Source organism: Halichoerus grypus, chromosome 9 (genome assembly GCF_964656455.1).
Source record: "Halichoerus grypus chromosome 9, mHalGry1.hap1.1, whole genome shotgun sequence".
NCBI lineage: Eukaryota > Metazoa > Chordata > Mammalia > Carnivora > Phocidae > Halichoerus > Halichoerus grypus.
The window spans coordinates 141095750-141119079 of record NC_135720.1 but is presented as its reverse complement, the minus strand read 5'-3'; the positions used below and the strand labels follow the sequence as shown (position 1 = coordinate 141119079).

The 23330-nt window shown below is 45.7% G+C and overlaps 1 protein-coding gene across 3 annotated transcripts in view; it reads left to right on the top strand.

Annotated features, from left to right (window-relative positions):
• The window catches only part of RIPOR2 (RHO family interacting cell polarization regulator 2), a 213870-nt gene that overhangs the window by 97891 nt on the left and 92649 nt on the right, over window positions 1-23330 (top strand). The window contains exon 1 of one of the 3 annotated variants that reach the window (XM_036112200.2): window positions 5637-5798. The exons of the other annotated variants lie outside the window; for them this stretch is intronic. Coding sequence (XP_035968093.1) covers window positions 5738-5798 — 61 coding nt within the window. The 5' untranslated portion in view covers window positions 5637-5737. Of the gene's footprint in view, window positions 1-5636; window positions 5799-23330 lie in introns of those variants that run through there. 3 annotated transcript variants of the gene reach the window in all.

Here is a 23330-nt window from a genome sequence, read left to right as displayed (position 1 = left end):
ATACCAATTTCACAGGCTTGGGGTGAGAATTAAGTGAATCAAGGGACTTAGAACTATTCCTGGCATTATATAAGTGTTAGCTGTTAATTATATATTTTCTCCATTTTGCCAATTTTTGGCATTTATATAAATAGAATCATACTACTTATATTTTTTGAGATTTTTTTTTTAGTCAACACTTTTTTCTTTTTTTTTTAATATTGTTTATTTGGGGGGGGCAGAGAGAGAGAGGGAGAAGGAGAGAATCTCAAGCAGACTCCCCACTGAGCACAGAGCCTGACACAGAGCTTGATCCCAGGGCCCTGAGGTCATGACCTGAGCCAAAACGAAGAGTCAGATGCTTGACTGACTGAGCCACCCAGGTGCCCCAACACTGCTTTTGAAATTTATTCATATTTTTAGTTGCCTCTGTATTTCATTAGTTTTCCGGCTTAGCTAACACATCATGCGTATACGCCTTATCTCTGTAGAGTGAGTGTGAATTTTGGAGAGCAGGGACCATATTTTCTATATTCCTTGCTTTCAAAGTGTTCTCAGTGGCATTAGGTGTTTGTTCTTGGAGACTGTTAGCTGTTTTTAGAATATCTAATTGGAGAAGACAAGACCGAGGGGAACTTACCGAGGGTTGTTGAGATTTTGTACTGAGCGTGGTGACTGCTCATTCCCTACCCCCACTGACGCTTGGATCAGAGAAATGGCCCCACGCTGCCCTGTGAGAGATTGAAGTTGGATGATTATGACAGGGTGTGTTTAGTGTGCCCTGTGCTATGTCAATTCCTCTACATGAATTATCCTATTTAATCCTCAGAACAAGCCCAGTGAGGAAGTGTATTAGTTTGCTAAGGCTACCATAACAAAGGACCCCAAACTGGGGGCCTTTGATAACTAAAATTTGTTGTCTCATAGTTTGGGAGGATAGAAGCCTAAGATCAAGGTGTTGGCAAGGTTGGTTCCTTCTGGACAAGGTGAGGGGAATCTGTTCCATGCCTCTTGCATAGGTTTTGGGGGTTTGCTGGCCATCTTTGGCATCCCTTGGCTTGTAGATCTCTGCCTTCATCTTCACATGGTGTTCTCTTTGTGTGCATGATTCTGTGCAAATCCCCCTTTTTTATAAGGACAATTCATATTGGAATTAAGGGCCCACCCTATTCAAGTATGACCTCATCTTCACCAATTACACCTGCAATGACCCTAGTTCCAAACAAGGTCACTTTCTGAGGTGCTGGGGTTAGGACCTCAACATATGAATTGCGGTGGGATTGGGGGAGCACAATTAAGCCCATAACAGGAAAATACAGAAAATAGGCCTGGAGAGACCATGCTAAGTTGCTGATGAAGAAAGGCTGGGGGGGCCCAGGATTAACATGGTAACCTGGTGGCTCTGAGATGGGAGGAGATGGAAGTGGTACAGATCCCAGGAGTCATTGGGATGTTGTGGTGACCCAGATCCTCTGCAGCGCCCCCTCCCAAAGCTGTTCTGACAACAAGAAGTAACAGGGTGAGCCCTGGAGCTAGTCCAGTTGGCCACTTGCCAGCTATGTGTTCTTAGGAAAGTTATTTAAGCTCTCAGAGTCCCATTGCTTCATCTGTGAAGGAACAGCATCCCCATCATGGGACTGCAAAGAGTAAGGGGCACGGGAATGATGGGTAAAAAATGTAGTAATGGTCAAAACTGACACCCTCCCTTCTTCCCAGCCAGTGCGAACCCAGATATCCTGCATTTGGGTCCATTGTGTGTGTGTGATAAAAACAAATAACATAAATTTACCCTCTTACCAATTTTTAAGCCCCGTTGACTATATGTGCATTGTTGTGCAACAGATCTCTGGAACTTTCTCATTTTGCATGACGGAGACCCTACACCCATCAAACAACAGCCCCCATTCCCCTCTCCCCCTGGCCCCTGGCAACCACATTCTTTTGTTTCTATGAATTTGAAGACTTTAGATGCATCATAAGGGGAGTCATGTCATATTTGTCTTTTTGTGATTGGCTTATTTCGTTTAGCATCATGTCCTCAGGGTTCATCCATGTGTGACAGGACTTCTTTCTTCTATAAGGTTGAATAATATTTATGGATGGATTATTGGATGGATTATTGGATGGATTATGGATGGGTCCATTACTGAATGGATAAAGAAGGTGAGAGATGTATATGGACATTTAGCTTGCTACCGCATCTTGACTATTGTGGATAATGCTGCACTGAACATGGCAGAACAGGTATCAGTTCAAGAGAAGATCCTGTTTTCAATCCTTCTGGATACATACCCAGAATTGGGATTGATGGATCATGTGGCATCTGTTTTTAATTGTTAATTTTTTGAAGAATCTCCATACTGTTCTGTGGTGGCTGCACCATCTTACGATTCAGATCCATTTTTATTAATTTTAAGTCATTAAGTACAACTCTTGACCAGAAAAGTCATTTGAGTGGGAATCGGGGTGGGGGGTGGTGGTAGAAGGGTCAGGAAGGAGGGAAACGAAGGAGAGCTAGAGAAGGCGTCCGCCCCCGCTGTCTGCCTCTCGGTATTTCTAAGTGGAGGAGAGGCACTATTGGCCTTTGGGGCTGGACAGTTCTTCTCTTGAGCCACTGCCCCATGCATTGCAGGAAGGTTACCAAGGCATTAAATACCAGTAATACCCCCAGTCATTGTGCAACCCCAAACATTCACATATTTCCAAACTCTGCCCTAGGGCCGGTCCCAGCCCTGGTTGAGGGGGATTGGAGGTTCCAGCAGCCCCTGAGCTGCATGCTGTTTTTGGGAACCCCACAGCAACCAGAGCAGGGATAAGCCCATTGCTGGTGCCCAAGTAGCCCTTCGTGAACCAACGGGCTCTAGAATTCCTCTGTTAGCTAGCATGCAGTGGGGCGGTACTCAAATCAGAGGGCTGAAAGCTATCGGGGAAGGTGGGGAGGCGGAGGGGGGGGAAGCGGGGAAGGAATGTGTTTTCTTTTGCGGAAAGAGTAGTCCTCAGCATTGAGACACCCAGCTAGGTGTTTCACCTGAGAGTCCCTCCTGTGAGCCGGTTTGAGCGGGTTTGGAGCTGAGGACCTGTGCAGAAGGAGTCCCCCTCCCCCGAGTTGTCCTGAAGTTACTTTTAGCTCATTATAATACGAAGATCTCCTCCTATGGGCCGGGTTTCCTGCCATTTTTTGAACATGCGGTGTACGCAATAGCACGTTGACACGCTAGACTTGTACAACTGAGCCAAAGTGCCTAAGTAATAGAATATGTGAGTTCCCCAATGTATATGCAAGCTCCCTACCCCCGCCCCCTAATACACTGAATAAAAGCTTCCCATGCTAACCCCAGGGGGAGATGGTGCTTTGAGAGCTAGGTCCCTGTCTTCTTACTTGTAACAAGTAATAAAAAGTTCTTTGCTTCTTATACTTACTTGGGTTGTATTCAATTTAATGCACCCCAAGTGACAAACCCCTTGAGTTTGGTTACACTTTCTCATGGCTGGACTTTTGCAGCCCCACTTTCCTTACTCTCCCCTGGGAGAGGCTGGTGTAATGTCAAGGGTGCAGTTGATAGAGGAGGAGACAGATTCTGAGCTTGCAGAGTGGCAGTCTCTCCGAAAGCACTCAGTAAGACGATGAGAAACCACTACACACCTATTAGAATGGCCAAAATCTAGAACGCTGTGAATACCAAATGCTGGTGAGGATATGGAATGACAGGAATGCTCATTCATGGCTGGTGGGAATGCAAATGGTGCAGCCACTTTGGAAGACAGTTTGGCAGCTTCCTACAAAACTTAACATATTCTTATCATACCAACCAGCAGTTGTGCTTCTTGGTATTTACCCAAAGGAGTTGAAAACTTATGTCCACACCAATGCCTGCACATGGATGTTTCTGACAGCTTCATGTGTAATTGCCAAAACTGGAAGCAATCAAGACATCCTTCTGGAGAGGAATGGATGAAGAACCCATGGTCCATATGGACAGTGGAATATTATTCAGTGCTAAAAAGAAATGACCTCACAGGCCATGAAAAGGCGTGGAAGAAATTTAAATGTGTATTACTAAGTGAAAGAATCCAACCTGAAAAGTCTATATTCTGTATGACTCCAACTATATGACATTCTGGGAAAAGCAAAACTATGGAGACAGTTAAAAGAGATTAGCAGTTGCTGGGAGGTGGGTGGGAGGGGTGGATGAAGAAGAGAGCACAGAGGGCTTTTAGGGTACTGAAACTACTTTTTATGATACTATAATGGTGGATACATGTCATTAAACATTTGTCAAAATCCATGGAGTATACAACACCAAGAGCGAACCCTAAGGTGAGCTGTGAACTCTGCGTGATTACGATGTGCCAGTGTAGGCTCGGCAGTTGGAACAAAGACACCTCTCTGATGATGGATGCTGGGGATGGGGATGCGGCTGGCACTAACGGGGGCAGCTGCACCTGTGTACGGGCAGGGAGTAGATAGGAAAACCCTTACTTCCTCTCCATTTTGCTGTGAACCTAAAACTGCTCTAAAAAATAAAGCCAATGAATGAAAAATATATTTTTAGGGGCACCTGGGTGGCTCAGTCAGTGAGGCGTCTGCCTTCGGCTCAGGTCATGATCCCGGGGTCCTGGGACCGAGCCCCACGTCGGGCTCCCTGCTTAGCGGGGAGTCTGCTTCTCCTTCTGCCCCTCACCCTGCTCTCGTGAGCTCTCTCACTCTCTCTCTCTCAAATAAATAAAAATCTAAATCTATCTATCATCTATCATCTATATTTTTTTAAACCCTACTCAGTAAATAGTTGCCAGAAGTCAACACTGGGGGCTAACAACTCCTCGCCATTATCTCTATTTGCCTTTTCTGAGCTTCTGACCACCTGTGAGGTCTTTACGACACAACAGAGAGCTCTGGAGCCCCACACGAGGTTGCAGTATCACTCAGACACTGGTGTTTGAGCCCCATAGGGAACTTAGCTCTGGGTAGTTCCGTATGGGGACCCGCCCGGTGCTCCTGTGAAGCCTCCCTGGTTGGTGACTCCTCCCTCTCTGGGAGGAGTTGCCTTTGGCGTCGGTTTTCTTCTATGTTAGTGATGGTCTGAAGACCCAGATGGAGTCAACACTGTGAAATGGAAGTGGTTTGACCCAAACAAGTCATCTACTGCTTGGCCATAGATTAACTGAGCCAATAAGAACCTACATGTGCGCTGAACTCAGTTTAAACACTTGTAAAGTTTCTCCTTCTCAAATGCAAGAGGTTTGCAAAAAGAAAGAAGGCAGCTATGACCGAGTGAACGAGAAGCTTGGTCCCCCCAAATGCCTCTTCGGTGTGTCATAGTGGCTGGCTGTGCTTGGGAGAAATTGTCATGGACGCAAAAGCAAGATAGATGTGAACAGCCCCCTCTCTTACAACGCTACCCATTGTGTTCAAATTCCTAAGAAAGTTAAAAGCCTGCCTTTCTCTTTAAGAAAAATGAAAGTTGTAGCTTTGAAAGAATTCATTGCACTCAGACTGTGCAATGGTGGTATCTATGTTCAGGTTGAACTGGATCTGCAGCCCCCCTTCTCCCCAAAATTCTTCTCAGGGGCGAGAATTACCCCACGTGGAATGAAGCTGCCTTCCGAGGGCAGAGGCAGAGGCGGAAGCTGCCTCCCTGAGGGCTTTCGCAACCTGCAGCAGGGGAGAGGAAATCGCCCCGGGGAGCCCTGTCGCCAGTGCGGACTGTCAGTGTGCGCACTGCGCTCCTGCTGTCGCCGGCTGACTGCCCTCTCCAAGATGCAGTATCTGGACCCCGAGGAGCCCCTGGGCGAGGAAGAGGATGATATTTTTGGTGAAGGTAAATGTCTTTCTGGCAGGACCCATTCTGGTCTGCTTTGCTTAGCTTTGAAACTTTTGCCCAGCTGGGGTATTTTGCAAGCATCCTGGTGGTTGTGGGTATCCATCTAGGCACCAACGAATACAAGGCAAAGTAGGATGCGAGGGAGTTGAATGGTTCCTCCAAACATCTTTTTTTTTTTTTTTTTTTTTAAGTCATGACTAGATAGATGTTTTAGGGTAGGAAATGAGCGCTCAGTTATTCCAGGTCCTTCTGTGCTCTCTTGCCTAACACGTTAAGGGAAGCCTGTCATGCTGCTTTGCATACCGCTGAGCCCTGGGGGAGCAGCTGGACAGATGGACCATGGATGCTTCTCCATGGCACCGTATTGCTTTCATCTGCACCAGCTGCCTCTCCTCCGTCTCCCTTTCCCTTTGAATCTGTTTCTCTTCCTCAGATGTATTTGGCACCCAACTGTCCACGCCCTCCTCCTCTTCTTCCAGCTGGGATGCTAGCTTCTGATACTCGCTGGCACCATGTAGTTTTCCCTTCCTATTTTGCGGTTCTTCCACAAGCAGACCTGTGGGGTGGGGTTTGGCCGTACAGGTTGTAATTTTCAGTGGCTAATCTCGTAACCTGCAGATGTCTTGTCCAAGTGCTGCCAATGAGATGGAGCTTTTCTAGACCTTGAAATTGTCTCAGTAAATGGTAATCTGGGCTCAGGGATCTCATCACTTGGGTTGATTTCCGTAAGAAACCATAGCTAGTTTTTGAAAACTCTATCAAGTAATTTTTTTTTTTAATGAGCACTAGTAAAATTTTGAGTGACTACTCAAGTAACACAAATCCACTGAAGAAAAATTACAGAGTATACATAGTAAGACTCCTTTGCAACCTACTCATCTAGGGTGTAACCACTACCAGTGTTTCGATGTCTTTCCATTATTTTGTTCTGACCTCAGAAATATTTAAAATCATAATGTGAAGTTTTATCATAACCGAAATCAGGTTGAAGAATACCTACACCAGCTTCCTTGGTGTTTGCCAACTTCTCCATCTGTTGCTTTACCTTGATGACAGGTATTTAGGGCCTCTTGAAATTTGACCTTAGATATTTACTCCCTGCAGGACTTAAAAAATGCTTACAGCTAGGAAGATTAGCCTAGATTGGACAATCTGCTGATTTTTCACCCAAGCCACAAAACCCCCAGACCACATTTCTTTTCCCCAAAGCGATTCTTCCTGTGTCTGACGATGGTGCTAAAGAGCGCCATCTATAGTCCGATGCGCAACACTACGGTTTATGTGTGGCCCCACCCTGAGGGAGAGTTAAGACCTCAGCAAAGCAGGCTTGATGAACCTGTAGGATCTCTCCCATGAGCATTCCTGATGATTAAGGTGATTATTTCAACCTCAACAGGCATGGGTAAGAGTCAAGTAGGGAGTCGGACAAGATGCAGATTCAAAATCTCATGTGCCTCGAACTCCTTTTGTGACTTATGCAAGTTACGTAACTCGCTACGCTAACCTTGTTTTCTCAGTGCTGTTGGGTCGTACAGATCATCTTCACAATAGATTCGTAATATTTGCATTGCGCTTCACATGTGATATGCTTTACACTGTCTGGACTGAATTTCTCATGGAACATAATCCCAAAGATGAGCGAAAGAATCCTTGTAAGTCCAACATCCAGTGTATTTTTATTTGGTTCTCTGAGTTCTGGCTCATGTTTGCCTATTTCTGTGAGAGCTTGGCCAGCTGGTGCTTCATTTAAGCAAGTTCTGCTGGGGGTGGCAGTCAAGAGTTTCAGCAGTGGGGTTAACACTGCCCGGGCTTTGCCCCTAAATCACTCTGTGACCGTGAGCAGGTTACTTCATTGCTGTGTGCCTCAGTTTACTCACTTATAAAATGGAGTACCAACCTCACAGGCGGTGGGCTGATTAAATGTTGTTGCAGGGAAGGGCTCAGAATAGTGCCTACCACATAGTAAGTGCTCAATAAATACCAGTTCCTACTATGGAATAGAAGGTGAAGCCCAATAGCTTTTTCACACATTGGGGTAACCTAATGGATTCAAAATAAGACTGATTTACAGACCTTCAGCTTCATAAACCACCGTTCAGAGGTATGAGATGGCAAACATTCATCCGACAAGTTACTGGCAGCTGGATCGGAGCGCTGACCCTGATGTCGTGTGGGTGTAGGGTCCTGGGCAAGTCATGTCCTCTCTTTGAGCCTCGCCTTCATCTAAAACAAGAGGGGTGATTACACATTCTGTAAGATTTCATTTAAAGAATTCCAGCATTCTATTACTTAATCTTTTCTGCACGGTGACATGCATTTACCTACAGGGATTCAGCTTGCTCTGTGTTTCATCCGTGCTTTCGGCTCACTTAACAGGCCTAGGAAAGCAGAAAGCTTTTGGTTCTGATATAATGGAAGGAAAATGCCCAGGAGCTTGTTACTAAGGCAACCATATTTCCTCACAATGGACACATTTTTAAAGAACACTTTCCCCCTAAAGGAACACAGATTTAGAATTTAGGTCCATTTACTTACAAGTATATGTAAATTCATTTAGGTTTATGGACCACATAGAGATCTGGGAAGAAAAAAAATGAGTCATGCTCACAATATTTTTTTAACTGCCTTTCTGAGATCCTGTTTGCTTCAGCTATTGTTTTCTGTGGTTAAAGCAAATGTTATGGTTCACAGAATTAAGAAGCACTGGTGTGTCCCTCCATTCTTGTACTAGGGGAGAGTTGCAAATGGTTAGTGAGAGAGAGAGAAGCAGCGATCCACCTACCCTCCAGAAGTCCCGATATTTATTCTCCTTCTTTTCCATCCTCTCTCTCTCTCACACACACACACAGCGCCTCAGGTTTGTTTTCCAAATAACCCCAACATCATCATGCCACTCAGAACATGGTTGCTATCAGGTAGACTTTACTCTTTCTCGGGAGAATGATCAATTTGATTACCAAGGTATGGAAAGATCAGTCATTGGAAGGAGACGCTTTTTTCCCATCGTTATTTCAAACGTATTAAATTAAAGGGCTTTCATCTGTTTTATCACTGTGCCTTCTTGACAGCTAGGCTGGTGTATGTGAGTAGAGGTAGCTGGATGGACAATTATAGTAATGATAACTATAGCAATTCTGGTGGTGATCAGAATAATAAGAGAAAACAGTGTCGTGCGCACTGGAGGCCCCCAGCCAGCTTCTGGGAACAGAACAGAGTCCGTGTGTGGGAGGGAACGGTTCCCCCGGTGGCGGTCGGTCGCTGGTTCTGCAGCCGAAATGACTTCTTGGCACCCATTAAAGCTGCTTCTTTCCTCAAAGCCACAAGTCACTGCCCCGTTTTCGGCCCAGCTCAGTGCTCTCTTGTCAAGTGCAACGGTTAGAATAATAACACACCTCGAGTTCACAGTTATGAGTGCAAAGTATTTCTCGGGCTCCTATATTCCCTGGACACTCATGAGCCTTGTAAGACCTTGCTTCTAGAAAGGCCACAGGAAACAGCAAAGTTTTTGCAGGACCTTCGAAGGTTCTCCGGGCCTGGTACAATGCAGCAGGGCATGAGAATACTTCTGTCCTGGGTCCCTGGTAAACCTCCCCAGAGGAGGAGAACCCTCCAGGATGAGGATGAACGGGCCAAAGGGAAAACGTTCAACCAGTAGCTGTTTGTTCCTCTTGGACAGACCAGCAGATACTTAGGAAAAAATACCACTCGCTTTGAACCAAACCTCTCTCATTTCCCCAGGCCAAGTAAATTAGCACGTTTTCCCATTCAAAAGGAATTTCAGTTTAGAGAGAGCAAGAAAACTGCAAAAGATTTATGAAAGAAAAAAAAAGAGAACTGTAAGTAGAAGTGATGCTCACTTTCTGTCTCTACTGCTTATGAAGCCAAGGAAGAGATTTTTTAATAGGGAAACAAAATTACGCTGTCTACTCGAATCTGGTGTATTTTGATGTTGTTTCCTGAATTACATTCGCCCTTTCCAAAGTTAAAAGAAAGAAGAAAGAAAGAAGAGATTAAATTAACGATATGGACAAAACCAATAAATCCTAAAAGTTCAGAGGTTAAGTCATACCCTCTGTATTAAGTAAAAAGTATTAAGAGGTAGAACGCAGGGACGCCTGGGTGGCTCAGTCGGTTAAGCATCTGCCTTTGGTTCAGGTAATGATCTCGGGGTCCTGGGATCGAGTCCTGCATCGGGCTCCCTGCTCAGAGGCGAGTCTGCTTCTCCCCGTGACTTTCCTCATCTCATGCTCTCTCTCTCACTCTCTCTCTCAAATAAATAAATAAAATCTTTTTTTTTTAAAAGAGAACATAAAAATATACACATCTTGGCTAGGAAGAGTTGGAGTTTTTGTTTGACTACGCCACGCTTTACATCGTATAAATATAATAATTAGTATTTAGCTATGTTGGACCTTTCTCCAAAAATCCATATCTGGGGTTCTCAAGTGGACCCAAGTAATGGGATTGGAAAACGGGTAGAAAGAGCTGCCCTAGTTTCCTGAGTTGAAAACAGTTGGTCAGTCTTCGCTTTCGTGATTTGCCAAGATTGCTTGGATCCGCTTCCACCCCTCGGAGTCCTGGAGAAACACTCCGCTTGGAAGTGGTTTTCCCTCCTTTGTTTGTCACAGGTTGTGGAGCAGACACAGACGTCCCCACAGTAAGTCATGCCTCCGTCACCTGTGTCTTGGGTCATTGTAGAACATTCCCTTCCTGTGGATGTCTAGGAAGCTTTCTTTGGTTGGTGCCAAAGAGCTGGTGTCATTTCAGGAGGACAAACTAAAATAGCACATTGCACTGAAGCTCTGTGGGCTGTTTTAACCACAAGTCCACCCCCCTCCCCGATTAGTGGCCTCCAGTGACCTCAGAGTGACCTATTTAGATCTGGCCAAAGCCAAAGGGGCCCAATAGCACAAATAAAGCATTTTAAATGCTTATCTCATATCTTTATGAGCCACCACCAAGTCCTTTTAGGGATGGTATAAGACCTACTCAAGTATGTCTTTTATAGGACATGAGAACGAAAATTATAAGCATACCCATTTATGTGTGGCAAAAAAAAAAAAAAAGTTTTTAAGCAAAAGAAATGTGTAGTTGTTATGATCAAAACGGAGAAATAAACTGGTAGCATTGCCCTCCCCCTTGATGGAAGTCACTTCACTTACTCAAGTCAGCATGTGAGTGAGAGATGTGGTTTCTCCAGTTAACTGTCCCTCACGTGTTTTCTTGTCCTTAGCAAGTGTCAGGCTTATTCAACTTCTCATTTATTTTTGGATGGCTAAATTTTGCCTATTGATTGTTTGCCAAACAGCTGCGATGTTGAACAAAGATGTTTGTGATTCAGTGGGTTGCAGAAGAGATTTTAAAGAAGGAAAAGGTATTAGCTGAGTCAAATGGAAATGACTATTTCCACTACCAGAAGAAGGACAGAGAAGAGTTAGAGAGGAAGAAAAAAAAAATAGTGACTGGTCCTGGCAAGTAAAATGGAGAGAAGAAAGTGAACCCAAAAATGTAGGTGCTGGGGGGATTTTTTTTTTTTAAGATTTTATTTATTTGAAAGAGAGATCACATGTGTGTGCATGGGGGGGAGGGGCAGAGGGAGAAGCAGACTCCTGGCTGAGCAGGGAGCCCAATGTGGGGCTGGATCCCAGGACCTGAGCTGAAGGCAGATGCTTAACCGCCTGAGCCACCCAGGTGGCCGTGTGCTGGTAGGATAGTGAACGTACTCAGTATGTTCCAGGCTATCCTGGGGGCTGGTTTCTGGGGAGACGGAGATGTGGATGAACCTGGCTGACTGGGAGTGGGATGATTCCCTAACACGCGTCCACCCTGGAGCGAGGGAGGGATCTGATGAGCATCTGATGTGTTCGATCCTTGTTGGTAGGCACACCAGGTCATTTAAGCTGAAAAACCACTTTGTGCTGTGTAGACAGAGCATATCTCATCAGGCATCTAGAATTTCCCTTCCAGGATAAAACAATCTACTTGATCATTTTTAGATATTTTTAAGAGGATTTTGACCTATGCTGGGATCGCAAAGAGCAGGTATGGTGGCCAGTTTTACTCCGGAAGACAAATTAAAAATACTTTATATTAGCATCACTCTCACGTGAACTTTCCACATCTTACATTTCCCGTGCTTTACCTCCCTGAGCAAATGCTTCAGACAGAAGACACGGGAAGGTCAATGATGGATACAAAGTAAGAACTTAAGAGAGGAAAAAAACACTATGTCAACTTTGTAAAGATTGTCAGTAATAGATAACCTAGCAAACAGAGAAAAAGATCTGGTATTTCATCTTCCGCTGTATAATGAGGTGTAGCCCTAGGAAATAAACATTTCTAAATAAAACAAAGAGAGGAAAGAACAAATTGCTGCCTTCTGAAAAGTGATGAGATTATGGTGCCATCTTTAAATTGCAATGTTTTCCTTCTTAGTCTCTGGATCATTGGGGTTAAATGTTTAAATATACTATACCACTCAAAACAGCAACAGGGGAAAACCAGCTGGACCCTTCTCCCTCTCAACTTCATTCTAAACCATCCATTCAGCTAAGAAGCAAGAAGAGAATACCTTGACTTTCAGATCACAAGTGGAGTCAGCTGGCTGAGCAGTTGAATAGAATTTTTTTCTCTCTAAATTGGCATTGGGGAAACTTGAGAAGGAGTAAATATGAAAATATTTTCTACGGTGGGATTTTTCTTCTTCTTTATATCAGCACAACGAACTGATTAGAATGGTACGTGAAGAAAAGTATGTCAGAGAATCAAATACGTAGATGTGATTTGTGGAAGGCACTTTTAACCACTTTCAGATAAATTATGTGACTGAAATATAGGAAAAACAAACTCTTCTCCTTCAGTTTCTGGTTTATATACTGAGGGGTACCAAGGATGTCTTTGCGGTGGGGCATGCTTCAGCCCCCGATTAATCTCCATTAGTATCCCTAAAAACTGAAACATAAGTTAGAATTTTAACTCTTAATAAAAAAACATGATAAAAAACTTCTTCAGAAAACATGGCTATTTTGAGTGATCTACACTCTGGGTATAAAGTTATATGCTTGCAAACAGCTTCTAGCAGAGGGCCAAACCCCTTCTCCAGCCATGTTGCTATACTAAGTACTAAAGTTATATGCTTGCAAATAGCTTCTAGCAGAGGGCCAAACCCCTTCTCCAGCCATGTTGCTATACTAAGTACTTTGCTTACAAAAATTCTAGAGCCATCATTGTTTTTAAATCTTTGATCATTACCATTCAGACTTCCAAACTGAGGGAATAGCAGGGTGTAGTAGAAAGAGCAAAATATTTGGACTCAAAAGATCTATTTCAATTTACTAGTAGTTTGACTTTAGGAAAGTTACCTAACCCTTCAGAAGCTTGAGTTTCCTTCCTCCACATGGGGATGATGATAATTATGGTGATAATGATGTTGGGGTGGTGGTGGTGATGGTAATTGTGATAGCGATGATGATGGTGTCATGTGGTGGTGGTGATGGTGGCCATGGTGATGATGATGGTGGTGGTGGTCATGGTGGTCATGGTGATGATGATAGTGGTCATGGTGGTGGTGATCATGGTGGTGGTGGTGATGATGGTGGTCATGGTGGTGGTGATTATGGTGGTGGTGATGATGGTGGTCATGGTGGTGGTGATCATGGTGGTGGTGGTCATGGTGATGATGGTGGAGGCCATGGTGGTGGTGATCGTGGTGGTGGTGATTATGGTGGTGGTGATGATGATGGTGGTCATGGTGGTGGTGGTGGTGACCTCCTGAGAAAAGTGCTGTGAAGTTCAAGGAGATAATGTGTGAGGTAATGGAAAATCATTAAGGGCCTACTATGTAAACGTCAGTTATTATCAGACTGATTTTCTCAGCTGCCCCAGCCTCCCAAGTCTATACAATTCCCCTCTCCTACTCCTGGCCTGTGATCAACAAAGACACAAGCTGACGAGAGCAGAGTTATTCAGACTGCTCACTTCAGATACTTTCCTGGGAATATAAAGGTGTTTCTGGCTCATGAATTAATAAGCCTGGCTGCTATCTCATCTCCACCATGTGACCAAGGCAGGGCTCAGAATAAGCCCATCATTTGGCACAAAATAAGTATGTGATTTCTTACCCATTTTTTATTGTTAGCCAATCTGGTCTCCCTCCGGAAATTATTTGAGTATTAAAGAGTAATAGACGCTAGGGCAGTTTTCTCGTGGAGAGAGTCCCCTCGCCTTGGTCAGGAATTCTGGAGGTCAGGAATCATATCTCTAACAGTATCTTTAACAACATACAGTCCCTATTTCCTGGGTAAATATTTACTTGCGGTAAACATACCACAGTTACTGCCTCCCCCGTCTCAGTAATCTGAGAAAGGCTAGGCTTTCTATATTTGTTAAAACATTTCTAATTTAAAGATAACACCCATTAAAATTTGAATTATATACATGTCACAATATTTTAGGACAGCCATTAAGATTTTAAATGAAGCTTCAACATCGAACGTCCGCTCTCCTACTGCAGTGTTTTTACTTCCACTGCTTTTTAAAATATTTTCAATGATAAAAACTCCTGGAGGAAATTGTGGTGATCTGTTTGTATATATATATTTTTGTAAATATATTAATGTGCACACACACGTCCAGGAAGACAAATATTAGCTCAGTTGCTTAATAGTAATTCTGCATGGGGCAGAGAACAAGTTAATAGGATCCACCTGCTGTGAACTAATCAACACGTTTTGGTGGAGCCCCACTCCATGGAAGTTATGACCACTGCACGTAACTGGGCAGCTGGGTCAGAAGTCATACCAGCCGTAGCAGGGCTGACTAGCAACGGATCGACCCAAATCCTCCCCACTCCTGGAGACACAGCTGATGGTGGGTCAGGAGCATCGCCATCTGTATGAGAAAAGACAACACAACCTCTGGTTATTTACAACGCGGGCTAGAGTGCAGAGGATGGAGAAAAGCCCCGTGTATCCTCCTAACACTGATGGTACCCCAGCCTTTACGACGTGCCAGGCGCTGCTGAACAGGGCACGCAGGGAGTCAGTGGCTCTCTGCCCCCCCCGACCTAGTCTGGAGTCGGCAAACCATGGCCTGCGGGCCGATCCCAGCCCACTGTTTTTGTTCATAGCCTGCAAGATGAGAATGGTTTTTACAGATGAACATTTGCAATTGATTTGGTGATGGGGAACAGTAAACCTTGAACTCCAGTTATGCAAAATGTTCTCCCAAAGAAAAAGAATTCCATTCTTCTCCTAAGCAGACCAGGAATACCAAAAAAGAGCAAGTGCTCAATTATACTTTAAATTTTGTCAATAAAAATAAGTGAAATTTTATTTTCTCTCTTGTTATATGGAGGTAGCTACACAATTTCCTTGTTTTTTGCCTCTTGGTCCACAAAGCCTAAAATATTTGCTATCTGGCTCTTTCTAGAAAAAGTCTGCTGACCCCAGGTCTACGTTATCAAATTCCAAATCATTTTGCTTCTTGAGGTCACTGCGAGTTTCTTAACCGTGTCTCCCTCCAGCTCTTCTCCTTTTCACATCCGCTGGGAGGATCTTATTTTTAAATCCCCATTTAAGAGGAAGATTTATCCCCCTTTTGTTGTTTTAAATATTCTTTTTAAGAGAATACATGTCACCATATGACACTGCTCTGTCATACCAACTGGAAGGATGATGAAAAATCTGTGGTCCAAGACAAAACCAAAGAGAGGGCGCAACATCACTTAGGGGGAGACACAGTGGGACTAGGGATGTGTTCTCCCAGCCCACCAGTGAATGAGGTGAAAGAAAGCACACAGGGGGTGTCCATGGTCCTTTCCACTCACATCTCTGCATCAGCTCAAGGGATTTTCCTCCCCTTTTGACTCTTTGGGTCGCCAGGTGTCCAAGGTCCGAAGTCCTTGGAAACTCGTGGTAAGGAACCACTGATGTGTGAGCATGACTCCAGTCCTTTTCTTGGCTCTTCCACACACATCACCCCAAGCCTCCCGATTCACTGTGGGGTGACCAAGCCAGGCCTCAGGGGTAGCATCATCAGAAGATGCAGCTTATTCAGGAGCTTATGAACTATTTAGGGATATAAGATTTGCTTTTTCATTCATTTAAAGAATACTTATTGGGGCACCTGGGTGGTTCAGTCGGTGAAGCGTCTGCGTTTGGCTCAGGTCATGATTCCGGGGTCCTGGGATAGAGCCCTGCATCGGGCTCCCTGCTTAGCGGGGAGTCTGCTTCTCCCTCTGCCTCGGCCGGCTTACAAATAGAAACAACTTACCTTTGCATGAGAAGATAACATGGGATTAGCAGAGCTTTGGTCACCGCAAGACAGAGCCTGCTCTTGCCCACTGCCCTTCGTCTGCAATGCAGACCAGTGCGTGTCCACTTAGCCCGCATGTTAATTCGAGGACAAGGAAGCCTTTTCAAAACAGGCATGAAGGAAGGAGTGAAAAGCACCACCACACACACTTACGCACATTTAGTGGGGGCCGCTTGGCTCCTGGTTGCTAAGCGTTAGAAACAGCAGGAATGTTCAGCTCTATTGGGCATCTTTGAGGAGTTTTAAGTTGCTGGAGGGGAAAATATCTTGTTGTCAAAAAGAGTCAGGGAGCCATTGTCCACTGTTGGTGGGAATGCAAACTGGTGCAGCCACTCTGGAAAACAGTATGGCAGCTCCTCAAAAGGTTACAAATAGAACTGTCATATGATCTAGAAATTCCACTTCTGGGTATATAGTCAAAAGAATTGGAAGCAGGGGCTTTAAGGGATATTTATACCCCCAGTTTACAGCATCAGTCTTCATGAAGTCGAGAGAGGCAGGCAACCCAACTGGCCATCGATGGCCGAATGGGCAAGCAAAATGTGGTCCGTACATACAGTGGAATATTCTTCAGCCATAAAAAGGAAGAAAATTCTGACACTTGCTATAATGTGGAGGAACCTGAGGTCATTAAACTAGGTGAAAGAAGCCCGTCACAACCAAACAAACAAAAACACCACCAAATACTGTATGATTCCACTTATATGAAATATCTAAAGTAGTCAAATGTCTGGAAACAGAAAACAGAAGGGTAGTTGCCAAGGCTTGGGAAGAGGGGGGAAGAGGAGTTGTTTAAGGGTATGGAGTTTCCGTTTTGCAGGACGAAAAGAGCTCTGGAGATTGGTGGCAGAACAGTGTGAATGTATTTAACACTACTGAACTATACACTTAAGAATTATTAAGATGGTAAGTCTGATGTGCATTTTACCGCATATATATATGAGTTAAGAATAACTACATCAAAAAAAAAAAAAGGAGTTAGGAATAACTACACTCAAACAAATGAACCAAAAAGAGGAAGTACCAGGCAGTTCCTGAAAGCCTGCAGAACAGTTGCTTTTTCTCGAACCACATAAATGTCACAGGAGGGAACTGAATTTCCATGAGAGATAGAAGTGGCTGATTCTGACCAAGGCTGGGCTTAGCTGACAATCTTAGAAAGACTGTGTTCTTTATACCAGAATGCATGAGAGTTAGGTATGGGAATTCTTCCTACCACTTTCCGTCTGGTTGGGAATCAGTTTTTAGAATCTCTGCATCAGTGGTTTGAGATGGGCACTTACTGAGGCTTATCTAGAAAGGAGTAGCATCATCAGAAGACACAGCTTGCTCAGGAGCTTATGAACTGTTTAGGGATATAAGATTTGCTTATTCATTCATTTAAAGAATACTTACTGGGGCGCCTGGGGGGCTCAGTCGGTTATGCATCTGCCTTCGGCTCAGGTAATTATCCCGGGGTCCCGGGATCGAGCCCCATATCGGGCTCCCTGCTCAGCGGGAAGCCTGCTTCTCCCACTGCATCTGCCTGCTTATGCTCTCTCTCTCTCTTTTTTCTCACTCTCTCTCTCAAATAAATAATTTTTTTTTTTAAAAGAAGACCTACTGAATGTCTGCCATGCACTAGGTTGGGTTCTATTCAGCTGCTGGGATCAGCAGTGACTGTGACATGCCGCACCCCTTGTGAACTTATATTGCCGTGGAGGGGGACAGACAGTAGACAGGGAACAACGGGTGTGTCTGATGGAAAGAAGGGTCATGGAGAAAAATTAAGTGCAGGGTGAGAAGGATAGAACAAGGTGGTCAGAAGGCTAGAACATGGTGGTCAGGTCAGGTGGTCAGGTCAGAACAAGGCTTTGCTGATAGATACCCCGATGCTTGATGGAGCTGTGGGTCTGACCTGGACTTCTGGGGGAGAATGTTCCAGAAAGAGCCAGAGGCCGGTGTGGCTGCTGCACGGTGTGTGAAAGCAGAGAGGGGTGGACGATGAGATCTGAGCGGTTTCTGGGGGGTCCAGCTCTTGTAAAGCCCTACAGGCCATGGTGAGGATTTGAGTTTTTGCTCCGTGGGAGATGGGAATACCCTGGTGGGTGTTGAGCACAGTGACATAATCTGATTTGCCTTTCAAAAGGATCATTCTGACTGTTGTCTCGAAAGTAAAGATGGGGGCCTGGAGGGCAAAGGCAGGGAAGCCACTTGAAAGACTTGCAGTATTCCAGGAGAGAGCGGATGGGGCCCTTCCCAGGCCTGACACTGATTAATTCTGGACGTAAGGGCGGGGCGGCGTTGCCAAGGATAAATCCAGCACTTTGGCCCAAGCTCTGGAAGGATGATTCGGCTGTTTACTGAGACGAGGGGGGCTGCTGGAGGAGGGGGCTGGGAGGCGGGTCCAGTTCCGGTAGGTTATGTTTGCAGTGTAGACGCACACGGCGGCTGGCTTCGCCGAGTCCCACTCCAAGCAGCCACAACAGTGGGTGCTCGGGAAGTGTTGGTGGCATATACATCAGTGAAAATTACTCACAGATTCATCTCTAGCTTACGGGGATTGGACTGTATGACTGATATGGGCTGTTCCCTAAAACCAGGCATTCAAGACTGTAATGCAAACTGTTTATAAACACTAAAGGGAAATTAAAGGAAAGAACAGAGGGGAATGGCTGGATGAGCAGGGCAGGCTTCTTGCAAGGGTGTATTTGAAGGAGAGAGCTTGCTATCCTTGGAAGCACCCTCGTGATAAATCCGATAGTTGTAGAAGAGCATCCAAGACTCTCCGTCTCTATGTGGCCTCCTGAATTGTGTGCTCTGCTCACCAAGTGAAAATGCTTGCATTTCTTTCCCTTTGGCTCCAAGGCTCTACATCCGTAGAATCTCCGCAGGAAGACACCTACAGAGGTTTTCGGTCTATCTTCCTAAACAGAAGGCAGGCAAGGGGTCAGTCTCGTTGCTAAACTCCCTCCCTTCTTTCCCTTCCCCAGGGAGGTTTATCAGCTTTTCTCAGTTACACATCCATTTAACACCAAGAGCTGGCAATCAGCATATTCACTTTGATTTTAACTCAAATCCCCCAAGCGACATCTTCAACCACTTCTGTTTATTCTAATCCTGGGGAAAACTGTTCTTCCTCCTGTAAGATAATCTTGGGTATCCTCAAAAACCATTACAAGAACATATTAACATGTGAGTAACTCTCCAAACACTAAAATAGCCAGTCAAATATTTGTATTCCAGCGGGTACTTGAGTTGAGTAACACATCTTTGCAGACAAGAGGGCAAGTGTATTCTGAGCAGTGAAGAGGGGCCAGTCGTCTGTGAATCAGGATATGAAACGCGGGGGCACGCGGCCACAGCTGTTGACCTTGAATTCCTCTTTGAACGTGGCACCCAGGGCTGAGAGGCTCTTCTCCGAGAGGCCTGTGCACCTTCCCGCTTCTAAAACCTGCCGCTGCCTGGTAGTTAGGTTCCTCGTTCTGACTTGGCCACCGTCTCGGGTGCAAAGAACAAACGAGAGCAGGTGTTCACATTTATCTTCCTCGAGGAGCCCCTTGGGGCGCGTTGAGGAAGGGTCAGTGAAGGAAGAGGCTGAACAAAGCCTTCCATCCCCCCCCACACTCGAGCCTGCCAGCAAACAGCTGTTCCAGGCTCTTCCTGCTGCCGCTAATGAAAACCTAACCGGGATTCGATGAAAGCTATTTAATGGGGGATTGCTCGGAAAAGCCACTTTCTCTGGAGATTTGCTTAAACCAAAGCACTTGGATTTGCTACCGTGGCGGTGAGATCTTCACCTCCAGCAGCCTGAGCGTGAATGACCTATTTCGAATGTGACAGCCAATTACACTTTGGTGGCGTGAATAATTTATCAGGTTCAAGAGCACTGTCAACCAGGGACAGCACAGCAGTCTTGCTGCCTGGCTCATCATGGAGGGTGACAGCGCCCGGTCCTGTTGTCACCGCTCCCACCCAGAGCTGCCAGAGCTGTGGACTGCCTGTGAGCCGAGAAGGAACGTGGGGGATATGGGGCCAGGCTCCGCTCCTGCTACCCGAGGAGCTTTGTGGGTTGAGCAAGCTGTGCGTGGGGAGTCAGATTTCCACTCTCACCTCTGCAAAGTGAAACGGAGGGGTGGGGGGGCGGGGAGATGAGGGCGGTTGTCTCCGGTGTCCCGATTTTGCATAAAATATCTGTGGGGGTGGGGGTGGAGGCTGTGAAGTGGTGATCTAGGAAGAAAGAGGCGGAGACCCTGAAGCTAGCAAGGGTAGCTAATGCCTTCCAGGCCCGGCCGAGGGGTCATGGGCCTTCCCACCCCGCAGCTGCTTCCCGCCTCCCCGAGCAGGACCAGGAGCAGCTGCTCAGGGAAGGGCTCAGCCCGGAGGAACCTGTGCCCCGAGTCAGGGTGTTCTCCCGTGTGCCAGGCCGTCCGGGTGCTCTGCCGCTCGCGCTGGCATCCAGCTTCACTCGAACAGTAGTGACAGCTCACTTAACCTCGCAGAGACCTGTTTCAGGCTGAACTAGACTCCAGCAGAACGTCCCTGAAGACCGTGAGGCCTCACTGGCCATGAGGAAGTTCTCAGTAATGTGGCTGCCGGGCCTGGGATGCCTCCTAAGTTCACCTCCTGAAGTTAATAGTCTCACTCTTACGCCTTAGGGAGGGACTGATGTTTGGGATGACACTTTGCATAATGGGGGCCAGTCAGGAGGAAAGGGATGGAATAGGATTATGTGCAACAATGGCCCTGGGCTAAGATCGAAAGAGAAACACGGGCGCCTGGGTGGCTCAGTTGGCTAGGACTCCGACTCTTGGTTTCGGCTCAAGTCACGATCTCAGGGTCGTGAGTTTGAGCCCCGCATCGGGCTCTGCGCTCAGCAGGGAGTCTGCTGGAGACTCTCTCCCTCGCCCTCTGCCCTCCCCTGATCGCTTGCTCTTTAAAATATATAAAATATTTTTTAAAAAGAGAGAGAAACAAAAACAATGAAGAGTTAACTAAAGAAGAAAGAATTTTAAAACATGAATGACTGAATATAAGCAGATTTTACATTTTTTTCAGTAAGCAATAGGCAGCTATTAATGTGTATCCATCAAGGCATTATCAGGAAACTGATGGCTCCTGCCAATTAGAATAATTCAAGGGAGCTTTCTCTACAAAGAGATGGCTTACGAAGGTGTGGGTGGAGTGTGGGGGAACCAGAGGGCCCAGTGGGGCCAGTGCCACTGCGGGGTCCCAAGGAGGGGAGAGGAAGAGGTTGCTAGAACCTATAGGACGGAGGCAGAGAGGGCTACCATGGGGGAGCAGTCATCTTTTAAGAGGGGACACAGCCAGCCCAGCATGACCTCACAGGGAAGAGCCAAGAATGGATATCCTCACCTCACTCCCTTTCCTTTTACCTGTCTCCTGTTGGGGCTCCCATTGGCCAAACCCAACCGGGCGTCCTAGGGCAGGGCAACCCCCCGGGACAGAGAGCAGAGACTGGAAGCTGGAGAATGGACAGGAAGGAGCAATGCAGGATAGCCTGCTAGCCAGGGACTGCGTCGGGCCTGGGGACACGGTATAAATAAATCACCTTGGAGAAGCTTACAGACAAATCTCTTCTTTTATGTCTCCCTATTGATGAGGAAAAGGGAACAGATTTACTATAAAGCAAAAGTCAATTTATAACCTTAAAAAACAGCTTACCTACCAAGTACTAAGCCTTGTGTTTACACATACATACTGACAGTTTCCAATCACTTCTACAGTCATTTTTTAATTATTTTATACTTGTTTTAGTGTCTTTGTGCAATAATATTTAGTGAATTAAATTTATACCATTTGCCTTCAGCCTTAAAGGGTTCATAGCTCTAGGAATTTGCAAAGTTAACATTCTGCCCAAATGTCTGTTGGGGTAGATCAGAGCTTCTCAATATGTGCTCTGAGGACCCCTGAGGTTTCCCAACACTCTTTTATAAGATCCCAAAGATCCTCAATAATTTTTTTTAAAGATTTTATTTATTTTTTTGACAGAGAGAGAAAGAGAGAGAGAGCACAAGCAGGGGGAGGGGCAGAGGGAGAAGCAGGCTCCCCACTGAGCAGGGAGTCTGATGGGAGGCTTGATCCCAGGACCCTGAGGTTATGACCTGAGCTGAAGGCAGACGGTTAACCAACTGAGCCACCCAGGGGCCCCCTAATTTTTTTAAGTATAAGGGGGTTTAGTCTAGATTATGCTTTATATATATATACACACACACACACACACACACACACACTTATGTATATATGTATATATATGTATATATCACATACACATGTTACATGGAATTTAAAATGGCTAGCCTAGACTGTGTTATTGTGTAATAGGTCTTGAGACCAAAAAATTGGGGACTGCTGGTCAAAATGATATTAGTGCAGAAAATGACCTCTCCCTGTCATATAATAATAATGTGCGAGCAACCCAATCTCAAGTTTCTGGATAGAAGGGGATTGTTTGCCACATTTAAGGCATGTTTTATTTCCTGCCAGCTTTGAACCTTTTGCTGACTATCTTCTACCCACATAGCCTTCCAGGTCACTTGGCGTAGAAACTAGAAGTGGCGGTGGAGGTGGAGTTTCAGACGGGGATCCTTTGCCCAAGTGGATAGGCCTGATTTCAGCGTCTCTGAGACGTTCGTTCCTGGGACACACTGAAATGCTAGGTGTGTTGGCCAAACACGTTTCCCATTGTGCAAGCAGAGAGTGTAACAATGGTGAGAAGCCACAGCCTGAGATGTCTACTCCCTTGGGAACCTTATCATCAGTGCCAGACACGGGCAGAGGAAAATGGGGCCCTGCTCTCAGCAGTTCAGAAAGCGGCAAGCAGGAGCCAGCTGTCATTTGTCAAGGCGAAGCCTACTTCTTTCTCTAGGTACAGCCTGATGTCAATCAATGCAGGAACGTTATGCTCTTTTTTCCGGGGGAAAAGATGACAGAAGCCAGCTGACTATCCTCCACACTCATTAATATAAAGCTTCCACTACCGTCAGTGGCCCTGAGTGTACTTTCTGATGTCCAGGATCATATATACTAATGAGGAGAAGTGTACCAGATATCTGGGACGGAAGGAAATTAGGGGCCTGGGTCTGTACTCAGGGGGACACGGCACTTACAGGAGAATGCGGGGAGAGCATGGCGGGCCAAGGAAGGCATCATGAAGCAGCTGGTGTTGGACTAGAGCTTCAGAGGCTAGGCAGGATTTGTAGAGACAAACATCAG